We start from the raw sequence: 22,048 nt of genomic DNA on the forward strand, positions 1-22,048 counted from the left end.
TATCCCATGCAAGCATTTGGAATCAGCATCTATGGGAGGGTCCAAGTTCAATCTTCAAAACTTCACTTTTTAATTGGCATTTGGCAGTGTACTTTGGATGGATATGTGATCATTTTGAAAAGTACTTAGGCATGGTGGTACATGCTGGTCCCATTGGTGAGGTTAGAAAAAAATGGTGCACACAACTCCTTTCCCAGCTGTTCAGTCCACAAATTAACTGGCCGATCACATTCTATTTAGGTGATTCAGCATTGTACATGCATGGCCAATATTCTCTAATTATACATGTACAAAAACCAGAGATGAACATTTTGCCTATACATTTCTTTTGGTTTTTCTGCAGACTCTAGAAGACGTGTTCCTAAAATTAGTCTGGTTCTAGTCTGAAAAGCACTTCCTTGGCGATTACTTGCTCCAGCAGAACCACCGCAAATGCCTTCCAGATATAGAAACATAGAAAAGGGACAGCAGAAACAGATCGAGTGGTCCATCAAGACTGCTTTTTTTGTTTTGTGGTTTTTATGGGGGGGGAGGTTTCTGTTTTTTGTTTTTTTTTTTTTCACTTTTTGTCCGAGTATAGATCTATGCTTGTCCCAAGCATGTTTGAAGCCATTTACTGTTGGACCAGCTCACTACCTCTGTTGGAAGTTCATTCCAGATGCCCTTCATCCACACATACTGTGTGCCTGAGTGGCCATGTTGGGGAGGATGTACACTTCCAATAAGGAGCTTGTATAGGGTTTGACTTCCATAGGAGTAGCAGGGAAGGTGAATATAGGTGGGTAGGAGTGTTATTTTTCAAGAAAACAAGAACTACTGCAAATGTATCAGTTACAAATTTTGAGAGAAACCATTTACCACTGACAGGGATGCTTACAATGATCAGCTTTTATTTGTGTAAAACCTTTAGGGTCCATTCACATTAAGAACTGCACGTGATATCATACAGGAACGCTGTGCTGTTCACGTGCAATTCAAATGCAATTCTGTGCAGTGCGATTTCAGCCTTATTTGTTTTTGAGTTTGCACTACTTTTTAAAACACAAGACAACCGCACAAAAGTACCACGTGGTCAACTGCACTGTGTTTGAGGTATTGTTAAATTTGTACTGACCCCCACAGCAGATCGCAAGGGCAATGCAATTCAAATGCGGTATGGGAAGCCCACACTACGTTTTAGTGTAAACGGGCCCTTATCCCAAAAGAAAAAAAAAAAAAAAAAAACAGCTCACAAGCGCAGTGTGAGCTGGAGTTTGGTTTCAATTTGTTAGTGTATCTAAATCTGCTAGTCCATCTAACACTCCCCACAGACTGGGAGTGCTGCTGTATCCTGTACCCCCTGTGCTCCTTTATCCAGAGTGGAAACACTAATTCAGGAGGTGTGTTACTGGCTTAGATAACCAGGTACAAAGAGAGGAGGGAAAAAAAGCCCCTTTCACACGGACGTTCCGATTGGGTCCACCTGCCTGTTTTTCAGGCGGACCAGATCGGAACCTCTATCTTCCTCTATGGAGTGACAGGTGTGAACAGACGTGTCCGTTTACATCCGCCAACATCCAATCCGATCCGCTAAAAAGGAGGTGGATGGGGATCCATTCCCCTACCTACCATCTATCGGATGGCAGTTGGATGGAAACAGACAGGCAGTCCATTTCCATCCGACCATCCATAGAGGACAGCGTGCTGTGTCCGCTCTGCAGCAGAGGAGCGGACATGGACCTGTCATCCGCTTGCTCAGTGGGGATCAGTGGAGAGATTCCCTGCTGAGGAAGCAGATGCGCTGATGGGTCCGTCCAGTGTGAAAAGAGCCAAAGAAAACTAATGCAGCCATAACATCGAAGGGTCTTTTCACACGGGCGTTCTGTTTTTTCATCAGTTCAGTCACGGCTTTTCCAAGCAAAAACCGGATCAGTTCACATCTGGTTTTCATCAGTTCACATCCGGTTTTCATCAGTTCACATCCGGTTTTTACATCCAATGCAAAAACGGAACGTATATCCGTTTACATCCTTTTGTTTTGGTTTTTTTTTTTTAAATGGAAGAAAAATAGCGGTTTCTTCCATTCAAAAAAAGGATGTTAATGGATACAGACATTAACGGATGTAAACAGATAATCATCCGTTTACATCCGCTAGTCCACAGAAATACACGGGTGTCCATTTTTCATCCGTAAACGGACAGATGACAAACAGACATATGGAACGCCCGTGTGAAAGAGCCCTAAGGATTGTTAAACTGTAATCTATTATATTTCTGGTATTGTGTTTAATACTGCTTTAAATCGAATGCCTAGGAGTATGCAGCAGCCTCAGTACCATCACAAGCAAAAGTCGCTCTCCACACACCTAAGGAATCCACAGATTCCCGGTAAAGAACCTGTCTATGATGGAGCAGCCATTGACATCTGCAGATTATATACCTCTCCTAGGCACTAAGCTCTTCGGAGTTTCATTGGTCCCAGCAGATTGCGGGAAGTTGGTGGAAGGATTCCCCGAGTCCTGCTCACCTCGTTATCCTGCAAGGCAGACCTTTATGAAGGAAGGCCAGCGTGTGTACTGCTATGAACGATGAGAGGAGAAGGAAACAAAGCAGGGCAGCCAATCATCTCATCCAGGAGGACGGCACTTCGCACCAAATTATAGGAGGTATAAAAAGGAGGACCAGCAATTTCCAACCTACTTTCTGGCAAGTAAACTGTGTGCTGTAGATCCTAGTCAATGAGATTTACTTAGAGCTAGCGACTGAACATTAAACCATCCTCCAACAGTTAGAACGTTGAATTTGTAGTAGGGTCCAGTCCAGCATTAGCCATCAGTTAATGTAGAAAGTTTGGATTTAAAGTGATACCCCTCCATGGCTGAACTCCAGTCCTGCACAGTTGTACCGGCTCCTCTCCTAAACTAACATTTCTTCTTTGGATTTCACTGCATACTGTGAGCTTCCCACAGTGTTCATTAGAAGCTGCAGCATTTCCTGGTTGGAGAACATCCAGCATCCTCTAGCTCTTTCATCCTCAGCCTGACTGTCCCTGTCCTGCCCCTTTCGCTCAGTACATTTCAGTTCATTCCATCATTAAGGCGCTGCGTGCCAAGTAGGTATTACCTAGGGTTGTTTGCATGGAAATGCAGTCTGCCTGAGAACACCCACTCCTCCAGACTGACCTCCATCCATGAAAGCATTTTGATTTTTGCATAACTCCTCCCAATAGCCAGCCCACTGCATGCATCAGGGCTGAGCGCTATTAGAAGGGAGTACTGACAGGCAGGATGCTGTGATGTTTTAAAAAAAAAATAAAAATTATGTACAGAACCCTGCCAGCCCCCTCCCACCATCCATGATCTGCATGCATTGCATAGAGAAGCACAGATGCCTAGTGATTACATGATTATGCCTAAAAAAAAAAAATGTGTTCAATGAAATTGGAAAGGTTTTATTTAATAAATTATTTAGCATGTTGATGAGGGGTAGATGAGGAATCAAGGAATTCAAAACAGAAGCAGATTAAATTTCAGCTTTAAAGATTATGTAGCATGCAACATGATATACCAGTGTGAGAAAGCGAATGATTATACTTTCTGTATGGACTGCCTATATCACACCACCACAAACTCTAATGGTCGGAGAGCCAGGGGGCCCTCTATTAAGCAAATAACCCAATACTCTGAACATACCAGTGGTCTAGTATATTGTCATTTACATACCAAAGGATTTGCACACTGTTGCTACCATATGGACAAGCCTTTGCTGCTTTATGTGAAACAAGTACAAGGTCCAACAGGACTAATGTTTCACATGAGGTCTATTACTGTGACTCAATCATCCTAAAAAGGGGAAACAAGTGTAACAGATATGAAAATGGAAACAAAGGAGATTTAGGGCTCATTCACACTAGGAACTGCATTGGTATTTGCACAGGCTGTAGGGTTCCTGTGCGATTCATATGCAGTTCTGTGCAGTGAGATTCCTGCCCATTCATTTTGAATGGGTTGAAATTGCACCTCACTAAAAGTAGTGCATGCACTACTTTTGGAAACGCGGTACAACCAGATTGCATCACACTTTTGAACCACAGGCAGGCAAAACGTTGTTTTGTGCAGGCAAATGTACTGTGTTTGCGACCTGCTTTTTGAGTTGTCAATTTTTCACTGACACCCACTGCAGATCGCAAGGGCACTGCGATGGGTCCTTAGGCTCCATTCACATGAATGCAATTTTCTGTTGGGACTTGTATCACACAGAATTGCATTACAAGGGAAATCACATTATTATCAATGGTTTCCATTCACATCAATGCAACTCAGCATGGTGCAGTTTTTTGTTTTTTTTTTTAAAAGGTTCCTGTGCTACTTTGGTGCAACATACAGTGCAACTTTGCAACTTGACCCCACAGAGTATGCAAAAAAGCAACCAAGTCACATCAAAGTCAAACTACATAATTGCACTGAAAATCATGCCAAAATCGCATTGCATTAGTGTGAAGCCTTAACTATTTAAGAATTTTTGATATACAATCCCCAAGCATGTCAATTCCCACTATAGTCTCAATAAATTGTGAATCCAACGGTAAGAAGTACATTTTTTTTTATGCTTTTGAGATTACATTTATATACACATACATATATATATACATATACACACACACATACATACACACACATATACATGCATACATATATATATAATATATATACACACATACATACACACATACATACACACGCACACAAATACATACACACACACATATACATATATATATATACACATACATATACACACACATACATACACACGCACACACATATACACACATTATATCTAACAAAAGCATCAAAACAGTATACACTTCTTACCATTGTTGAAATAAAACTGTATTGAGACTCTAGTGGGAATTGACAAGAATGGGGGATTGTAAGTCTACATTTTATACGGAAAGGTTTTTGAGATATGAGAATAGCACACAGGGTGGTAAAGTAAGGCTTCATGCACACGGCTGTACAGAGTACAGAACCGGTGCAATCACTGACCCAGGACCCGCAGCTGCCGCATACAGCTGCCCACTGAGATGAATTAGAAGATGTGGCTGTACATGGTTATGCATCAGGGGTTGAGTAAAGCACCCATCCAGTATGTGAATGCACAAATACTCTGAATACAGAGAGTGTGCATTTGGAGCATACATCTGTGTGTGTGCTTTGTACAACCCATGGTGCACAACCACGTACCGAAGTATCTTCTAATAATGACGCAGGGCCACCCAATCCTTGTCTTGAATCGTTTTGTAACTCTAATATAGAAGCCCTGTTGGCACTATATACTGCTTATATAATAATAGTGATAATATATACAACCTAAAAATACATTTCTCTTATCTGGTCCCATTTTGATACTAAGGCTTAAATGTTTTATTAAAAAAAAAAAAAAAAAAAAAACGCGTTATGGTTACCTACTCTCTGTAATGGGTTTGCTCAGAGCAGCCCCGATCCTCTTCTCGGGTCCCCCGCAGGCACTCCCGGCTCCTCCCTCCTGTTGGGTGCCTCCACAGCAAGAAGCTTGCTATGGGGGCACCCACTGCTACGTGTGTCCATTCACACATGGAGCCGTGGCTCTTGCCCTGCCCTCTCTCTCTCTCTCTCCTCTTTGGCTCACTGGCTGTGATTGACAGCATCGGGAGCCAATGGCTTCCACTGCTGTCTCAGCCGACAAGGGGGCGGAGTCCCGGGGTAGCCGAGATTCCAGTGCACATCGCTGGATTGAGAGGGGGTTTAGATCATTAGGGGGAGCTGCTGCACAGAGAAGATTTTTTTACCTTCATGCATAGAATCAATGAAAGAAAAAAACCTTGAGCCTTTAAAACCACTTTAAATATAACCTTGAAAGGTGGTCTTTGCCCATTCAGAATTGTTCTCAGTCCTCTACGGACAACAAAACTTCTCCTCTCAATGTTGTGCAGAAAAGCAGAGAGGAGGATTCTGTAGTCCTGTTGTGTTTTTGTCCTGATACAGTAGGGAGAATGTTGCACCAGGTTAAAATAAAGAAAATCATGAAAAAAGAAAACTAATGCAGCCCCACATCCAAGGACTAGCAAGTTGAAATATGATACATTTCTGGTTTTAGTTTAGATATCCTTTCAAGATAACAGGTTTAAGGACTAGTTAGATCCAGAAAGCTTACCAGTGGTGGTCAATGTTCTTGAACTGGGGGGGGGCTCATCTACAGCCCTTAACATCCCCAAAAGGCCGCACGTAAAATGTAGTGCATCATCAGTGTCAGAGACCGCTCTCTAGTTCTGCGCTATGGTAAAATTCAATACAAGCCTCTAATTGAGCAAGAACCTGTGACTCACATACTGAATCAACCTAACAGCTGTAAAATTTAAAAGAGAAAAAAATCTAAAAGGCAAAAAAGGAGAAATATCTGATTATTAAGCGGCTATATTTTACCGCCAAACCGAAGGTCTTATGGTAATCAGAAGTAGTCACCTCTATAGCACATTCCTTTATACTTCATGGCGTATTATCAGTGCCTTCGAGACATATGAGTACTGAAGCTGATAAGCCAAGAAGACAAATATTAAAGAACCATAATGCGCCTTGGCTTTGTATGACACTTGGTCACAGAGGAGCAGTTAGCGACACCCAAACCACTTCCTGACTTTATCTACTCTGAAGTGTAACAGAAAAAGAAAGATACGTGTGTCTCATCGTATCGCTGGCTGCAGGAAAAGAAAAAAAAAAAAAATAATAACTTTGGTTTGGACGGCCTTCTTCGCGGTATCACTGACGCACCAATCAGAAGGAGAGAGTGTCAGGCTTAAACATGGCTTCCTCTCTTGTAAGGTAAGCTTAGCGCAGATCATAGACCGGATGCATGTGCTTTCCCCAGAGACCGAGCTTAGAAGCCGTAAATATCGCTCAGCAAAATCCTGCATCCTTCTCCTGCACATAATACATCTGGGAGTTAATTGGAAATTGTCAAACAAAGAAAGGTATTGTAAATGGAAGGGAAAAAAAGACACCTTTTGTTACCAGTTATCAGGAGCAGAACGTGTGCCTCGCCCTAAACAAACGCACTGCAGGTGAAAGAAAATGATCACAGTGTAATTTGTCCTTTTATAATCTCATTAGTGAGATCGTTCTCTTTGACCTGTACACCAAGAGCCTAAAGTTGGGGTTGACCTGCGGGCTGAACGAATGTAATTAACATATTCCCCCATGCGGGCTATACAGCATGGATGGAGGAATCGCCTGCCCAGGCCACTGTATTCTGACAGCTGCTACCTGTACCTGCGTGGGTCAGGACGCTGGATGAGTCAGGCAAGTGTTGGGGGTGGGGCACAAGTAGTGGTACATTTTTTACCTTAATACAGAGATTGCATTAAAGCGGTTGTAAACCTCAGATATGAAATATGAACAAAGCATATCCCTCTATAGTGTGTACTTGTCTCAATTAAGAGCACTAAATGTCATTTCTGTCTGCTGCTTCATTCCACTGTTATCTGCATGAATCACATCTGACAAGTTTTCCTGACACCAACAGAAAAATGGTGACAGGGGAGGGAACTCCAGCAGAATGACCCTCCAATCAGCTCACAGAGCTCTCCTCACTGTAAGGTAAATTCGGCACTCCACCCATTTTTTCTTAACCCTCAGACAAGCTTTATAAATTCTGTACTTTGAACAGATGTAGAGAAAAGAGAACTCCAGATAAACAGGTACAACTTGTGTAGGAGGATTTGATTCACCTCTGTGCATCACCTGAGGCCAGCCACTTAACTGGGTGCATATATATGTAAAGGAAAAACAGAATGGTTGGCCGCACAAACAGCAATGCGGTGGATGAAATTCTTTATTGGAATCCTTTACATGCAATATGATAAGAACATGACAGCTCCAAGACAGGACAGAGGAGCAGTAGACACGTTTGACACAAACACGTGCTTAGTCATTACTGATTTCCACATGTCAGAGGAAGCTTTAAACAGAATATAACAGATGACAATTGGCAATTAAACTTGAATCAGGAATAATATATTATACAAATCACATGACACATATACTGACAGAAATTAAAACGCACCTCTGATATGCATCGTACCTACAGTCGCAAGAAAAAGTATGTGAACCCCTTGGGATTACGTGGAGTTTTGCATGAATTGGGCATAAAATGTGCTCTGAACGTCATCTAAGTCACAACAATAGAAGAACACAGTCTGCTGAACATAATACTACACAAACATTAGATGTTGCCATGGTTTAATTGTACATAACATGTAAACATTCACAGTGCAGGGAGGAAAAAGTATGTGAACCTTTGGACAACTGGTTGACCCTCCTTTGGCAGCAATAACCTCAACCGAACGTTTCCTGTAGTTGCAGATCACACCTGCACAACAACCTGGAGTAATTTTGGACCACTCCTCTTCACAAAACTGTTTCAGTGTAGCAATATTCTTGGGATGTCTGGTGTGAATTGCTCTCTTAAGGTCATGCCACAGCATTTCAATCGGGTTGAGGTCAGGACTCTGACTGGGCCACTCCAGAAGGCGTATTCTGTGCTGTTGCAGCCATTGTTTTGTTGAATTACTTGTATGCTTTGGGTCATTGTCCTGTTGCATCACCCATCCTCTGCGGAGCTTCAGTTGGCGGACAGATGGTCGTACGCTTTCCTGCAAAATGTCTTAATAAACTCTGGAATTCATTTTCCCATCAATGACAACAATCCGTCCAGGCCCTGAGGCAGCAAAGCAGCCCCAAACCATGATGCTCCCTCCGCCATGTTTTACAGTGGGGATGAGGTTTTGATGTTGGTGTGCTGTGCCTTTTTTTCTCCCACATAGTGTTGTGTGTTCTTCCCAAACAACTCAATCTTGGTTTCATCTGTCCACAGTATATTTTGCCAGTAGTGCTGTGGAACATCCAGGTGCTCTTTTGCAAACTTCAAACGTGCTGCAATATTCTTTTTGGACAGCAATGGCTTCCTCCGTGGTGTCCTCCCATGTACTCCATTCTTGTTTAATGTTTTCCTTATTGTAGATGTGTCAACAAAAATGTTAGCATGTGCCAGAGATTTCTGTAGGTCTTTAGCTGACACTCTGGGATTCTTCTTTACCTCATGCAGCATTCTGCGCTGTGCTCTTGCAGTCATTTTTACAGGACGACCACGCCTAGGGAGAGTAGCAACAGTGCTAAACTTTCTCCATTTGTAGACAGTCTGTCTTACCATGGACACATGAACATCAAGGCTTTTGGAGATACTTTTGTAACCCTTTCCAGCTTCATGCAAGTCAACAATTCTTGATCGTAGGTCTTCTGAGAGCTCTTTTCTGCGAGGCATGGTTCACAACAGACAGTGCTTCTTGAAACCAGTAAACCCAAAACAGGTGTGTGATTTTTAAAGGGCAGGACAGCTGTCAGCAACACATCCAATATCATCACACTGATTGGAGTCAAGGTTGGCTCACTCCTGGCTCCAATTAGCTCTGGGAGAAGTCATTAAGCTAGGGCCTCACATACTTTTTCCTCCCTGCACTGTGAATGTTTACATGTTATGTGCAATTAAACCATGGCAACATCTAATGTTTGTGTAGTATTATGTTCAGCAGACTGTGTTCTTCTATTGTTGTGACTTAGATGACGTTCAGAGCACATTTTATGCGCAATTCATGCAAAACTCCACATAATCCCAAGGGGTTCACATACTTTTTCTTGCTTGCAACTGTAGAACAAATCACAGATATATAAACTTTGGAACTGGCATAATAAGCAGGGATACATAAAACCCTTGTTGTATACGGGGCAGACAGAAACGAAGAAGGGGAAAAAAAACAAAACAAAAACAACCCTAAGGTCGGCCATACACGGGTCGAAATTCGACCGTTTGTTCGTCCAAGAATAAATCGGTCAATTTTCACTCTGTTAGTGGGTCAATGGCACCGGACGATTTTCATGGTTCCTTCCCTTTTCGGTGATCGGGCATGTTGGAAAATTTGTGAAAAACGACCGATTTTTGACTCAATGATGGTCAAATCATACGATCATTGTTGTTCATCTATTTTGACAGCTGGCAGCTCCAGTGTGTATGGCCAACTTAAGAAATCCTGTTGGATTGACCAATATTATAGACAACATCTCTATGAACCCTAACGAACCCACCCCTTTATCTAGCTTGTGTCAAATAAATTGTTTCTTTCATCACTGACAGGAAGGCCAAATGGCTGAGCAGAGGAGCTTTGATCAATGCTCGGACATTCTGGCACTTAAGTGTAGAAGGGGGCAAGCACAGTACAAACTCATTTATTTATTTCAGGTACTTATATAGCGTTGTCAATTTACACAGTGCTTCATTATTATTATTATACATTATTTATACAGCGCTAAAAGGTTTGCTCAGCGCTGTACATTATAGTGAGGGACAGAACATGAGACAATACAGTAACAGAACACGAGGGATTCAAGGGCCCTGCTCTTTCGAGCTTACAATCGAAAGATTGTAGGTTCCTGCAGAACCGTCCGTATATCTGCTTGCCCGTACAGGATGTACGGGGAAGCAGATATACTGACAGGAAGCCCTAATGAACTACCACAGCACTTCACAGCGCCGTGGTAGTTCATTGAGAACTACAAGCCGACAGCCGCTAAGGTTGTCAGACTTGTAGTTTCTCATTCACTGAACACAGTGAACAAGTGACGAAGCTGGGCGGGTGGAGCCCTGCACGGCCACATCTTTTTTTTTTCTTTTTTTTTCTTTTTTTTACAGCTAGCGAGGGGGGAGATCACCACTAGCTGTCAAAGCAATAAAGCGGGGGCCATCTGATCATAACATGTTACACCCTGAATATGGGTGTAACATATATCATGTTATGAATGGTGAACTTATCCTTGCCACTTGTCTACAGGGCAATTTTTACATTTTTCTCACACATTAAAATCTGTATTTCTTGCTAGAAATTACTTTAAACCCCTAAACAATTATATAATTTCTAAAACCTGAAGAAAATGATGATTGATCCAATTTTGTATGCTAATTTTCATGAAAATAATACACATGAATTTTATTGCAAACAAACACAATAGAATACTTATTTTTTTTGGTAAAATATTAAAGATGGGGTTGTGCCGAGTAAATTGATACCAAACATGTCAAGCCTTAAAAATGCGCACTCCACTGACATTGCAAAGAACTATGATAACATTAATTGTCCATAAATGACACTTTAAATGCCTCACAGGTCTCTCAGACATCTCTGGGGATATCTCACATGTGGCACTATTTATGTTTACATCTACACGCTCACCTTATGTTACACGTTTAACCGATTCCTGACCACCCTATAGCAGAACTACTGCTACAGGGCGGCAGGGCTGTGCAAAATCATGTATATATACACGATTTTGGATTTCCAGGTAGGGGGGCACGCCATTGGCTGTCGATCACTGGGTTCCAGCAGGAGATTCCTCGCTGGCACCCGGAGATCGCTGAGTATGAATGGCAGGGAGAGGTCTGCGTGTAATCAATACACATCTCCAGCATGCTGCTTTGTAGTGCTCTGCACAGCAGAGCTATACAAAACAGCATGCCTCTCTAGTAAAACACAGCAAAACACACAGTTAACCCTTTGATCTCCCCAGATGTTAACCCCTTCCTGCCCAGTGTCATTAGTACAGTGTCAGTGCTTTTTATTAGCACTGATCACTGTATTAGTGTCACTGGGGATGTCAGTGACAGTCAGTTCCCCCCAGTGTCTGAATACCCACCGAAGTCCCGCTATAAGTCGCTGATCGCCGCCATTACTAGTATTAAAAAAAAATTCCAGTATATATATATACCGCCATTTGTAGACGCTATAACGTTCATGCAAACCAATTAATTTACACATATTTGGGATATTTTTTTTTAGCAAAAACATGTAGCAAAATACATTTTGGCCTAAATCTATGACAATTAGATTTTTTAAATTTCTACTGGATATGTTAGATAGCAAAGTCAAAAATATTGTTTTGTTTTTTTTCCAAAATTTCGGGGTTTTTTGTTTATAGCACAAAAAATAAAACCCGCAGAGACTATCAATATCACCAAAAGAAAGCTTCATTTGTGAGGAAAAAAAAAAGGACATAAATTTAATTTGGGTGTGGTGTTGCATGACTGCGCAATTGTCCGTTAAAGTAACGCAGCATCATATCTCAAAAAAAAGGCCTGGTCAGGAAGGGGGGGGGGGGGGTAAATCCTCTGGAGGGCAAGTGGTTAATTGGGGGCACGGACAACAAGCTGCCAGCAGAACACTGCAGGAAGGGGCGGAGACAAGACCAGGGGACAGAGAGCAGCAGTGAGCGGTCTTTATTACAGGAAGCGCCTGCACAGAGGTAAAGGCTCATACTAGAATACTACACAGATCTGGAAGAAATACACAAAGCACTCCAAGAATCAAGAATAAATAAACATGCCTTTTGTATTTAGACAATATTTTTTTTTTCACCCTCTCTCCCCCAGTCCAAATGTAAAGGACATATACTGAATAGTGATGTTATCTGCGTATACATGGTACAATGCATGTCGTTTACATATTATCTTCTAAGCCCCTATAGAATGGAGGAACTCTGGTCAAGGTAGATCCAAGGACAGCATCGCCCAGCCAGACCCTTCCTGATCCCTGAATGAGTTTAAACAAGGTACTCAAACTGCGCTCTGTCATTCCAATCTCACACTGACAACTGATAAGATGTTTTACTAATGTCTGTGTCAGCATGGCAGGAACCTTCCCCGCCTCTGCCAATGGACACACGGTGATCCTAACACAGCCTCCGCTCAAACGCCACACCTCACGGAAGTCTTCATTCTTGAATAAGGCCAAAAGAATTCCAACACAACATAAAAACTACTAAAGGAACCATGCAGGCGATATTGCTGAAAGTCTGACCTTCATGGATCAATGATTGTGAATAAGCCTCGTCAGCCCAACAGACGTACATTCCCCTGGGAAAAGGCTAAACTTTGAACAGAAATTCAAGTAGGATTCTGCTTTACCTTAAAATAGTATTAAACTCTCAGCAGTTTGTAGTTTAACACCATGAGCACAATAAAATAAACATTCCCCAAGAAACTTGCATTTTACAACTTTCAATGCTGCTGGCTCCTGCTTTCTCAGTGTGGCTTCCCTGAACTTCTAGTCTTGACAGGAAAGAGTTATCAATGGGCAGTGCAGTCTGGAGCTAGTCTGTTAGTTTGGAGAAGGGAGAAGAGCAGAGGATGGAGGAGCAGGGGAGTGCCTTGCCGTCCTAGGCTCCAGGGCTGTGTGTTTCTATTGCTGAACATAGTATAGGAAGACAATTCTAGTATCTGCATGCAAGGGTGGCTTGATAGGATGCAGCAAGAGAGAGGAGCCACCCTAAAACAGGAAACCTGGTGCAGTGGGCAGGACACCAGCTTAAACACAAATATAGACAAGGATTAGAACATAAAGAACCTGCATACTCAGTAATTGATTATATCGGCTGCTGGAATCGCTTAAAAAAACCTGAGGGTTTCCTATCACTTTAAGGCTAGGTTTACACCTATGCAGTTCGCGTGTGATCCGTTTCTGCAGTGCGTTTGATCCTTTTTTTTTCTCCTCTCTTGTTGCTAGGCAGATTTAAAACCCAAAACGCATCAAAAATGCACGACATGCTTTTCTGAAACATTTCCATTGAAGTCTATAGAATCAAAAACGCAGCTTTTTGCATTTAAAAAAAAGTCCCGGACCCTTTCCAAGAAACACATCAGGTGGAAACGCGGAGATGTGAATTTGTCCCATAGGAAATCATGTTAAATGGACTGTAGTGCATTTCTGCAAAACGCTGCGGAAATCGCTTAGATGTGAACCTAGGGTAAAGGTGACCATAGACGATACAATTTGATTGTACAATCTCCTTTAGATCTACAATCAACTATAAATTAAAAATGCCTGATTTGATACAAATGTAAAATGGTTTAGGTTCATTCTTACATTGGTAAGCCTAAAAGGAGATTGTACAGAAGCTGTACAATCACACTGTGTAGTGTATGGGCAGCTGAAAGAGGAACTTCACCCAATAGGGGACCACTTGTTTGCCTCCTACCCCCCACCACTGCCACATTTGACACTTTTCTTGGGGGGGGGGGGGGTACCTGGTTTTGACAGGTATCCGCTCCCACTTCCAGCCAGATATGCTGGGGCAATCTGAGCCAGAGATTCGCCTACCCCCCCCCCCTCCTTCCCTTATGGCCTTCTGGGACCTTTGAAGTGTGAATTGTGGGACCAATCACAAACTGCAGTGCTTCACGCATGCGCAGTAGGAAACCTTACCTGAGATACCAGCATCTGCACCCAAAGCCGATTCAAGAATCGGCTCAGGTGAGGACAATGTTGGATCCCCTTGACAGGTAAGTGCTCTTATATTAAAAGTCAGCAACTGCAGGATTTGTAGCTGCTGACTTTCACATTTTGGAGGGAAGCATGAGGCTCTGCTTTGACTTGAAATTTTAACAAATCTACTAGAAAAAAAACCTATTGGAATAAAAGCTGGTATTTCATCTCACTTTGTCCAGATGCTTTTTACAAAGTAGTGCTGATGTGAGAGACACAATTTTTGGCCCTGCCAATTATGGGACAGCATGGGCTCTGTGGTCCTGCCACATACTGTATGAATGGATGGGCAACTTTCCTGCTCCATGTAGACAGCCTATGGAAGTGAATGCAGGCACAGTCACGTGTCCCAGAGTATGTGCGGGGCTCCAACGCACACGTCTGCATTTAGGGGTGTGCATCTGCCAAACTGGGACCTGGGACATGTGACTGTGTCTGTACAGCCACTGCATCTGCATTCACTTTCACATGCTGCCTGCATGCAGCTACCTGCTGTTCAAAGTGCAAAAACAAACGCCCCATTTACGCAGGACGCGTGCCAGCGCTTGTGTGAACGAGGCCTTTAACGCAGCGAAAATCTGAGTGTCACAGAATCGCATGTCAATGGAAAAAGTTTTGAAAGGTGCCTATTCACATCAATGCAACTCGGCACGGCATCATTTTGGTAAAGGTTCCTGTACAACTATGGTGCCATTCCAGTGTGAGTTCAGTCCCACAGAGTATGCAATGCACATCCAAAATAAAACCAAGTCGCAGTACACATTCTCAATGAAAATCAGATCTAATCAATGACACCCCACAACAGATCGCAAAATGCAGTGCGCTTGCAAGAACTGAATCTGATACGGTAAAATAAAAAAAAAAAAAAAAAAGGGTCCTGTAACTTTTTTTGTGCGGGTGCAGTGCGAATTGAGCCTACACAGTATGAATGGGCTTAAATGCACTGCAGAGCAGCATGTGATTTGAACAGGAATACACTGCGATTACAGTGTTAACCACAAGAGATTTCCTGCACTGCTACAGTGTGAATCCACACTAACGTGATAGGAAAGTTGCATTCAAAAATGCTGCGGCTGTGCTGGGCTCCATCTGCACAGTTGTGTCATTTATACACAGTGACGTGAAAAGACGACAAGTCCTGTGTGACACCGCAGCAGACTGATCTGTAGTTTCAATGATCAGCACTTGTAGTCCATTCAAGAGTCCTGCTGCTTTGAGGCGGAAAGCCCATACCGGGGCGGGGGGAACAGGCGGAAAGCCCATACCGGGGCGGGGGGGGGGGGAACAGGCGGAAAGCCCATACCGGGGCGGGGGGGGGGGGGAACAGGCGGAAAGCCCATACCGGGGCGGGGGGGGGGGAACAGGCGGAAAGCCCATACCGGGGGGGGGGGGAACAGGCGGAAAGCCCATACCGGGGGGGGGGGGGGAACAGGCGGAAAGCCCATACCGGGGGGGGGGGAACAGGCGGAGAGCCCATACCGGGGGGAAACAGGCGGAGAGCCCATACCGGGGGGAAACAGGCGGAGAGCCCATACCGGGGGGGGGAACAGGCGGAGAGCCCATACCGGGGGGGGGGGAACAGGCGGAGAGCCCATACCGGGGGGGGGGGAACAGGCGGAGAGCCCATACCGGGGGGGGGGGAACAGGCGGAGAGCCCATACCGGGGGGGGGGGGAACAGGCGGAGAGCCCATACCGGGGGGGGGGGGGAACAGGCGGAGAGCCCATACCGGGGGGGGGGGGAACAGGCGGAGAGCCCATACCGGGGGGGGGGGAACAGGCGGAGAGCCCATACCGGGGGGGGGAACAGGCGCAGAGCCCATACCGGGGGGGGGGGAACAGGCGGAGAGCCCATACCGGGGGGGGGGAACAGGCGGAGAGCCCATACCGGGGGGGGGGGAACAGGCGGAGAGCCCATACCGGGGCGGGGGGGGGAACAGGCGGAGAGCCCATACCGGGGCGGGGGGGGGGGGGGGAACAGGCGGAAAGCCCATACCGGGGCGGGGGGGGGGGGAACAGGCGGAAAGCCCATACCGGGGCGGGGGGGGGGGGGGGGGGAACAGGCGGAAAGCCCATACCGGGGCGGGGGGGGGGGGGAACAGGCGGAAAGCCCATACCGGGGCGGGGGGGGAACAGGCGGAAAGCCCATACCGGGGCGGGGGGGGGGAACAGGCGGAAAGCCCATACCGGGGCGGGGGGGGGAACAGGCGGAAAGCCCATACCGGGGCGGGGGGGGGGAACAGGCGGAAAGCCCATACCGGGGCGGGGGGGGGGGGAACAGGCGGAAAGCCCATACCGGGGGGGGGGGGGAACAGGCGGAAAGCCCATACCGGGGGGGGGGGGGGAACAGGCGGAGAGCCCATACCGGGGGGGGGGGGGGAACAGGCGGAGAGCCCATACCGGGGGGGGGGGGGGGAACAGGCGGAGAGCCCATACCGGGGGGGGGGGAACAGGCGGAGAGCCCATACCGGGGGGGGGGGAACAGGCGGAGAGCCCATACCGGGGGGGGGGGAACAGGCGGAGAGCCCATACCGGGGGGGGGGGGAACAGGCGGAGAGCCCATACCGGGGGGGGGGGGTTGGAACAGGCGGAGAGCCCATACCGGGGGGGGGGGGGAACAGGCGGAGAGCCCATACCGGGGGGGGGGGGGGGAACAGGCGGAGAGCCCATACCGGGGGGGGGGGGAACAGGCGGAGAGCCCATACCGGGGGGGGGGGGGAACAGGCGGAGAGCCCATACCGGGGGGGGGGGGGGAACAGGCGGAGAGCCCATACCGGGGGGGGGGAACAGGCGGAGAGCCCATACCGGGGGGGGGGAACAGGCGGAGAGCCCATACCGGGGGGGGGAACAGGCGGAGAGCCCATACCGGGGGGGGGAACAGGCGGAGAGCCCATACCGGGGGGGGGAACAGGCGGAGAGCCCATACCGGGGGGGGGAACAGGCGGAGAGCCCATACCGGGGGGGGGAACAGGCGGAGAGCCCATACCGGGGGGGGGAACAGGCGGAGAGCCCATACCGGGGGGGGGAACAGGCGGAGAGCCCATACCGGGGGGGGGGGGGAACAGGCGGAGAGCCCATACCGGGGGGGGGGAACAGGCGGAGAGCCCATACCGGGGGGGGGGGAACAGGCGGAGAGCCCATACCGGGGGGGAACAGGCGGAGAGCCCATACCGGGGGGGAACAGGCGGAGAGCCCATACCGGGGGGGAACAGGCGGAGAGCCCATACCGGGGGGGGGGGGAACAGGCGGAGAGCCCATACCGGGGGGGGGGAACAGGCGGAAAGCCCATACCGGGGGGGGGGAAACAGGCGGAAAGCCCATACCGGGGGGGGGGGGGAACAGGCGGAGAGCCCATACCGGGGGGGGGGGGACAGGCGGAGAGCCCATACCGGGGGGGGGGACAGGCGGAGAGCCCATACCGGGGGGGGGGGACAGGCGGAGAGCCCATACCGGGGGGGGGGGACAGGCGGAGAGCCCATACCGGGGGGGGGGGGACAGGCGGAGAGCCCATACCGGGGGGGGGGGAACAGGCGGAGAGCCCATACCGGGGGGGGGGGGAACAGGCGGAGAGCCCATACCGGGGGGGGGGGAACAGGCGGAGAGCCCATACCGGGGGGGGGGGAACAGGCGGAGAGCCCATACCGGGGGGGGGGGGGGGGGGGAACAGGCGGAAAGCCCATACCGGGGGGGGGGGAACAGGCGGAAAGCCCATACCGGGGGGGGGGGAACAGGCGGAAAGCCCATACCGGGGGGGGGGGACCAGGCGGAAAGCCCATACCGGGGGGGGGGGACCAGGCGGAAAGCCCATACCGGGGGGGGGACCAGGCGGGAAGACCATAGCGGGGGGACCAGGCGGAAAGACCATAGCGGGGGGACCAGGCGGAAAGACCATAGCGGGGGGACCAGGCGGAAAGACCATAGCGGGGGGACCAGGCGGAAAGACCATAGCGGGGGGACCAGGCGGAAAGACCATAGCGGGGGGACCAGGCGGAAAGACCATAGCGGGGGGACCAGGCGGAAAGACCATAGCGGGGGGACCAGGCGGAAAGACCATAGCGGGGGGACCAGGCGGAAAGACCATACCGGGGGGACCAGGCGGAAAGACCATACCGGGGGGACCAGGCGGAAAGACCATACCGGGGGGACCAGGCGGAAAGACCATACCGGGGGGACCAGGCGGAAAGCCCATACCGGGGGGGGGGGGGAACAGGCGGAGAGCCCATACCGGGGGGGGGGGAACAGGCGGAGAGCCCATACCGGGGGGGGGGGGAACAGGCGGAGAGCCCATACCGGGGGGGGGGAACAGGCGGAGAGCCCATACCGGGGGGGGGGGGAACAGGCGGAGAGCCCATACCGGGGGGGGAACAGGCGGAGAGCCCATACCGGGGGGGGGGGAACAGGCGGAGAGCCCATACCGGGGGGGGGGGGAACAGGCGGAGAGCCCATACCGGGGGGGGGGGGGAACAGGCGGAGAGCCCATACCGGGGGGGGGGGAACAGGCGGAGAGCCCATACCGGGGGGGGGGAACAGGCGGAGAGCCCATACCGGGGGGGGGACAGGCGGAGAGCCCATACCGGGGGGGGGGGACAGGCGGAGAGCCCATACCGGGGGGGGGGGACAGGCGGAGAGCCCATACCGGGGGGGGGGGGACAGGCGGAGAGCCCATACCGGGGGGGGGGGACAGGCGGAGAGCCCATACCGGGGGGGGGGGGACAGGCGGAGAGCCCATACCGGGGGGGGGGAACAGGCGGAGAGCCCATACCGGGGGGGGGGGAACAGGCGGAGAGCCCATACCGGGGGGGGGGGGGAACAGGCGGAAAGCCCATACCGCGGGGGGGGAACAGGCGGAAAGCCCATACCGCGGGGGGGGGAACAGGCGGAAAGCCCATACCGGGGGGGGGGACCAGGCGGAAAGCCCATACCGGGGGGGGGGGGGACCAGGCGGAAAGCCCATACCGGGGGGGGGGGGGACCAGGCGGGAAGACCATAGCGGGGGGACCAGGCGGAAAGACCATAGCGGGGGGACCAGGCGGAAAGACCATAGCGGGGGGACCAGGCGGAAAGACCATAGCGGGGGGACCAGGCGGAAAGACCATAGCGGGGGGACCAGGCGGAAAGACCATAGCGGGGGGACCAGGCGGAAAGACCATACCGGGGGGACCAGGCGGAAAGACCATACCGGGGGGACCAGGCGGAAAGACCATACCGGGGGGACCAGGCGGAAAGACCATACCGGGGGGACCAGGCGGAAAGACCATACCGGGGGGACCAGGCGGAAAGACCATACCGGGGGGACCAGGCGGAAAGACCATACCGGGGGGACCAGGCGGAAAGCCCATACCGGGGGGACCAGGCGGAAAGCCCATACCGGGGGGACCAGGCGGAAAGCCCATACCGGGGGGACCAGGCGGAAAGCCCATACCGGGGGGACCAGGCGGAAAGCCCATACCGGGGGGACCAGGCGGAAAGCCCATACCGGGGGGACCAGGCAGAAAGCCCATACCGGGGGGACCAGGCAGAAAGCCCATACCGGGGGACCAGGCAGAAAGCCCATACCGGGGGGACCAGGCAGAAAGCCGGAAGACGCGTCTGCAGGAGCCCACACCACCTGCGTTCCACTGATTGTGGTTGCAATGCTCTGCAGGCTCTTGGTGGAATTATAAATGTACATTTTTTCCTGCAACAAAAATATGTTAATGATTATTTTTCCCCAAAGGTGATCTTTGCATTCAAAGTGACCCCGTTGCCTTATCTTGTGTGGTAAAGGTTGCCTTGAAGGCGATGCTTCCACATTGGTCAAATCAATCTCTAAAGCTGACTATACACTATACAATCTGATTGTACAATCTCTTTTCGATTTACCAAAAGTATGTAATATGAGGACACACCTATCCAATCCGCTCAGTTTGCACCCTATCAGACAGCACCGTACTCTGCGTCGTCGGTGGTAGATCTAAAGGAGATTGTATGGCATGGTCAGCATATCTATGTAGGGCAAGGACCTGTCTGATGGGATACAAACTGAATGAATGGTTTAGGTTTGGTTGTACAATCAGATTGCACAGTGTGTGGACAGTTTTGAAAGTTTAAAATGAGGCAGCTGCCCAGGTATTCCCTAAATCATTGAGAGGACACTAGTACAGAATCTTCCCGTCCTGCCTTCACATATCAACCAAACCAGCAACTTCACACATGGCTGGGGACTACCGAGCGACTTCACCGACCCCCCCACCCCGGACAACGTGCTGCACCGATCACAGCTCCTTGCACTCTGCGATCTACAGGTGGGAGCGATCAGATCGGGGGGTCCCCATACACACCTCTCCCCGGGTACACTCCGATCATACAGATGCTACTTACAGCCATATCGGGGTCGTAGCAGGGGGGAGACCTCCTCATGGTGCATCCTGCTGCAGCTCCGACACCTTCAACTTCTCCCCGGATGATGATGACGTTCAGTCCAGAGATCACACTTCCCCGATCAGTCCTGTGGATCCGGCACTCCGATCCTGCCTGTTGCTTTCAGGCTGTCCAATGTCAGTGTGCGCGATCTCCTCCCCTCCTCCTCCTTCTCCTCGGTGCTGCTGCACTCCTCCCCTCCTCCTCCTTCACACTTAGCTAACCTATCAGCGCCACCTACCTGGGGAAGGTTGTCACCAGATGAGGACCTGAGGGGGGGGCGCTGCACCTCCTCACTCAGCACTAGGACTGCTCTGATGGATCCTGGAGGAGCTCTTCTTCACTAAATAAATGACATCAGTAGAAGCAGATTACACTACACTAACGCTGGATTCTAGGTATGGATATGTCTGCATTGCAGTTATATTGCTACATATGCCATACCTATAGGATCCCAGTGGAAGGGAGAAGCGTAACAACCACCGCTACTACAATGAGCCCCACTATTTTTTGGGTTGTTTGCAGAGCGGCTGCTGTGCTGCATAGTATCTTCAAGGGGGTCACTCAACACTTCTCAATTAATGCAAACCTTTCTGTGATTGGAAGAGGTGGGTGTTGACATCAGCATCTCCACCTCCTCCAGTCACAGAATGCCTTGCATTCATTGGGAAAAATACAAGATGTTCTTTGAATGTCACCTGTGGCTGTAGTTACTATGCACCTCCTGTGGCTACTACTCACCTCATGGGGATACAATGCCTCTCTCCTTGTAACCATACACCACTAGTGGTTAATATGCTCATCTTGTGGGTACTATACCCCTTTTGTCATTACTATGCCCTTCTTGTGGTTACTATACCCCTCTTGTGGTCACTATGGTCCTTTTGTGGTTACTATTCCCCTCGTGTGGTTACTATGCACCTCTTGTCATTACTATGCCCCTATTGTGGTTACTATACTACTTTTGTCATTACTATGCACCTCTTGTGGTTTCTATGCCCTTCTTGTGGTTACTATGCCCTTCTTGTGGTTACTATGCCCCTCTTGTCGTTACTATGCCCTTCTTGTGGTTACTATGCCCTTCTTGTGGTTACTATGCCCCTCTTGTGGTTACTATGCCCCTCTTGTGGTTACTATGCCCTTCTTGTGGTTACTATGCCCTTCTTGTGGTTACTATGCCCTTCTTGTGGTTACTATGCCCTTCTTGTGGTTACTATGCCCCTTTTGTCATTATTATGCCCCTCTTGTGATTACTCTGCTTCTCTTGTGGG

General features: G+C 49.2%; 1 protein-coding gene across 3 annotated transcripts in view; it reads right to left on the bottom strand.

Annotated features, from left to right (window-relative positions):
• IQGAP2 (IQ motif containing GTPase activating protein 2) overlaps positions 1 to 20,929 on the bottom strand; it is a 387,646-nt gene extending 366,717 nt beyond the window's left edge. For all 3 annotated transcript variants that reach the window (XM_089694225.1, XM_089694224.1, XM_089694223.1), the window contains exon 1: positions 20,739 to 20,929. In XM_089694225.1, the coding sequence (XP_089550351.1) occupies positions 20,739 to 20,784 (46 nt within the window). In that variant the 5' untranslated portion in view covers positions 20,785 to 20,929. The remainder of the gene's footprint in view (positions 1 to 20,738) is intronic.
• Between the last annotated feature and the right edge of the window lie 1,119 nt (positions 20,930 to 22,048).

Source organism: Staurois parvus, unplaced genomic scaffold, assembly GCF_062004578.1.
Source record: "Staurois parvus isolate SC_StPar_1 unplaced genomic scaffold, SC_StPar_1.0 ptg000656l, whole genome shotgun sequence".
In the NCBI taxonomy this organism is placed as follows: domain Eukaryota; kingdom Metazoa; phylum Chordata; class Amphibia; order Anura; family Ranidae; genus Staurois; species Staurois parvus.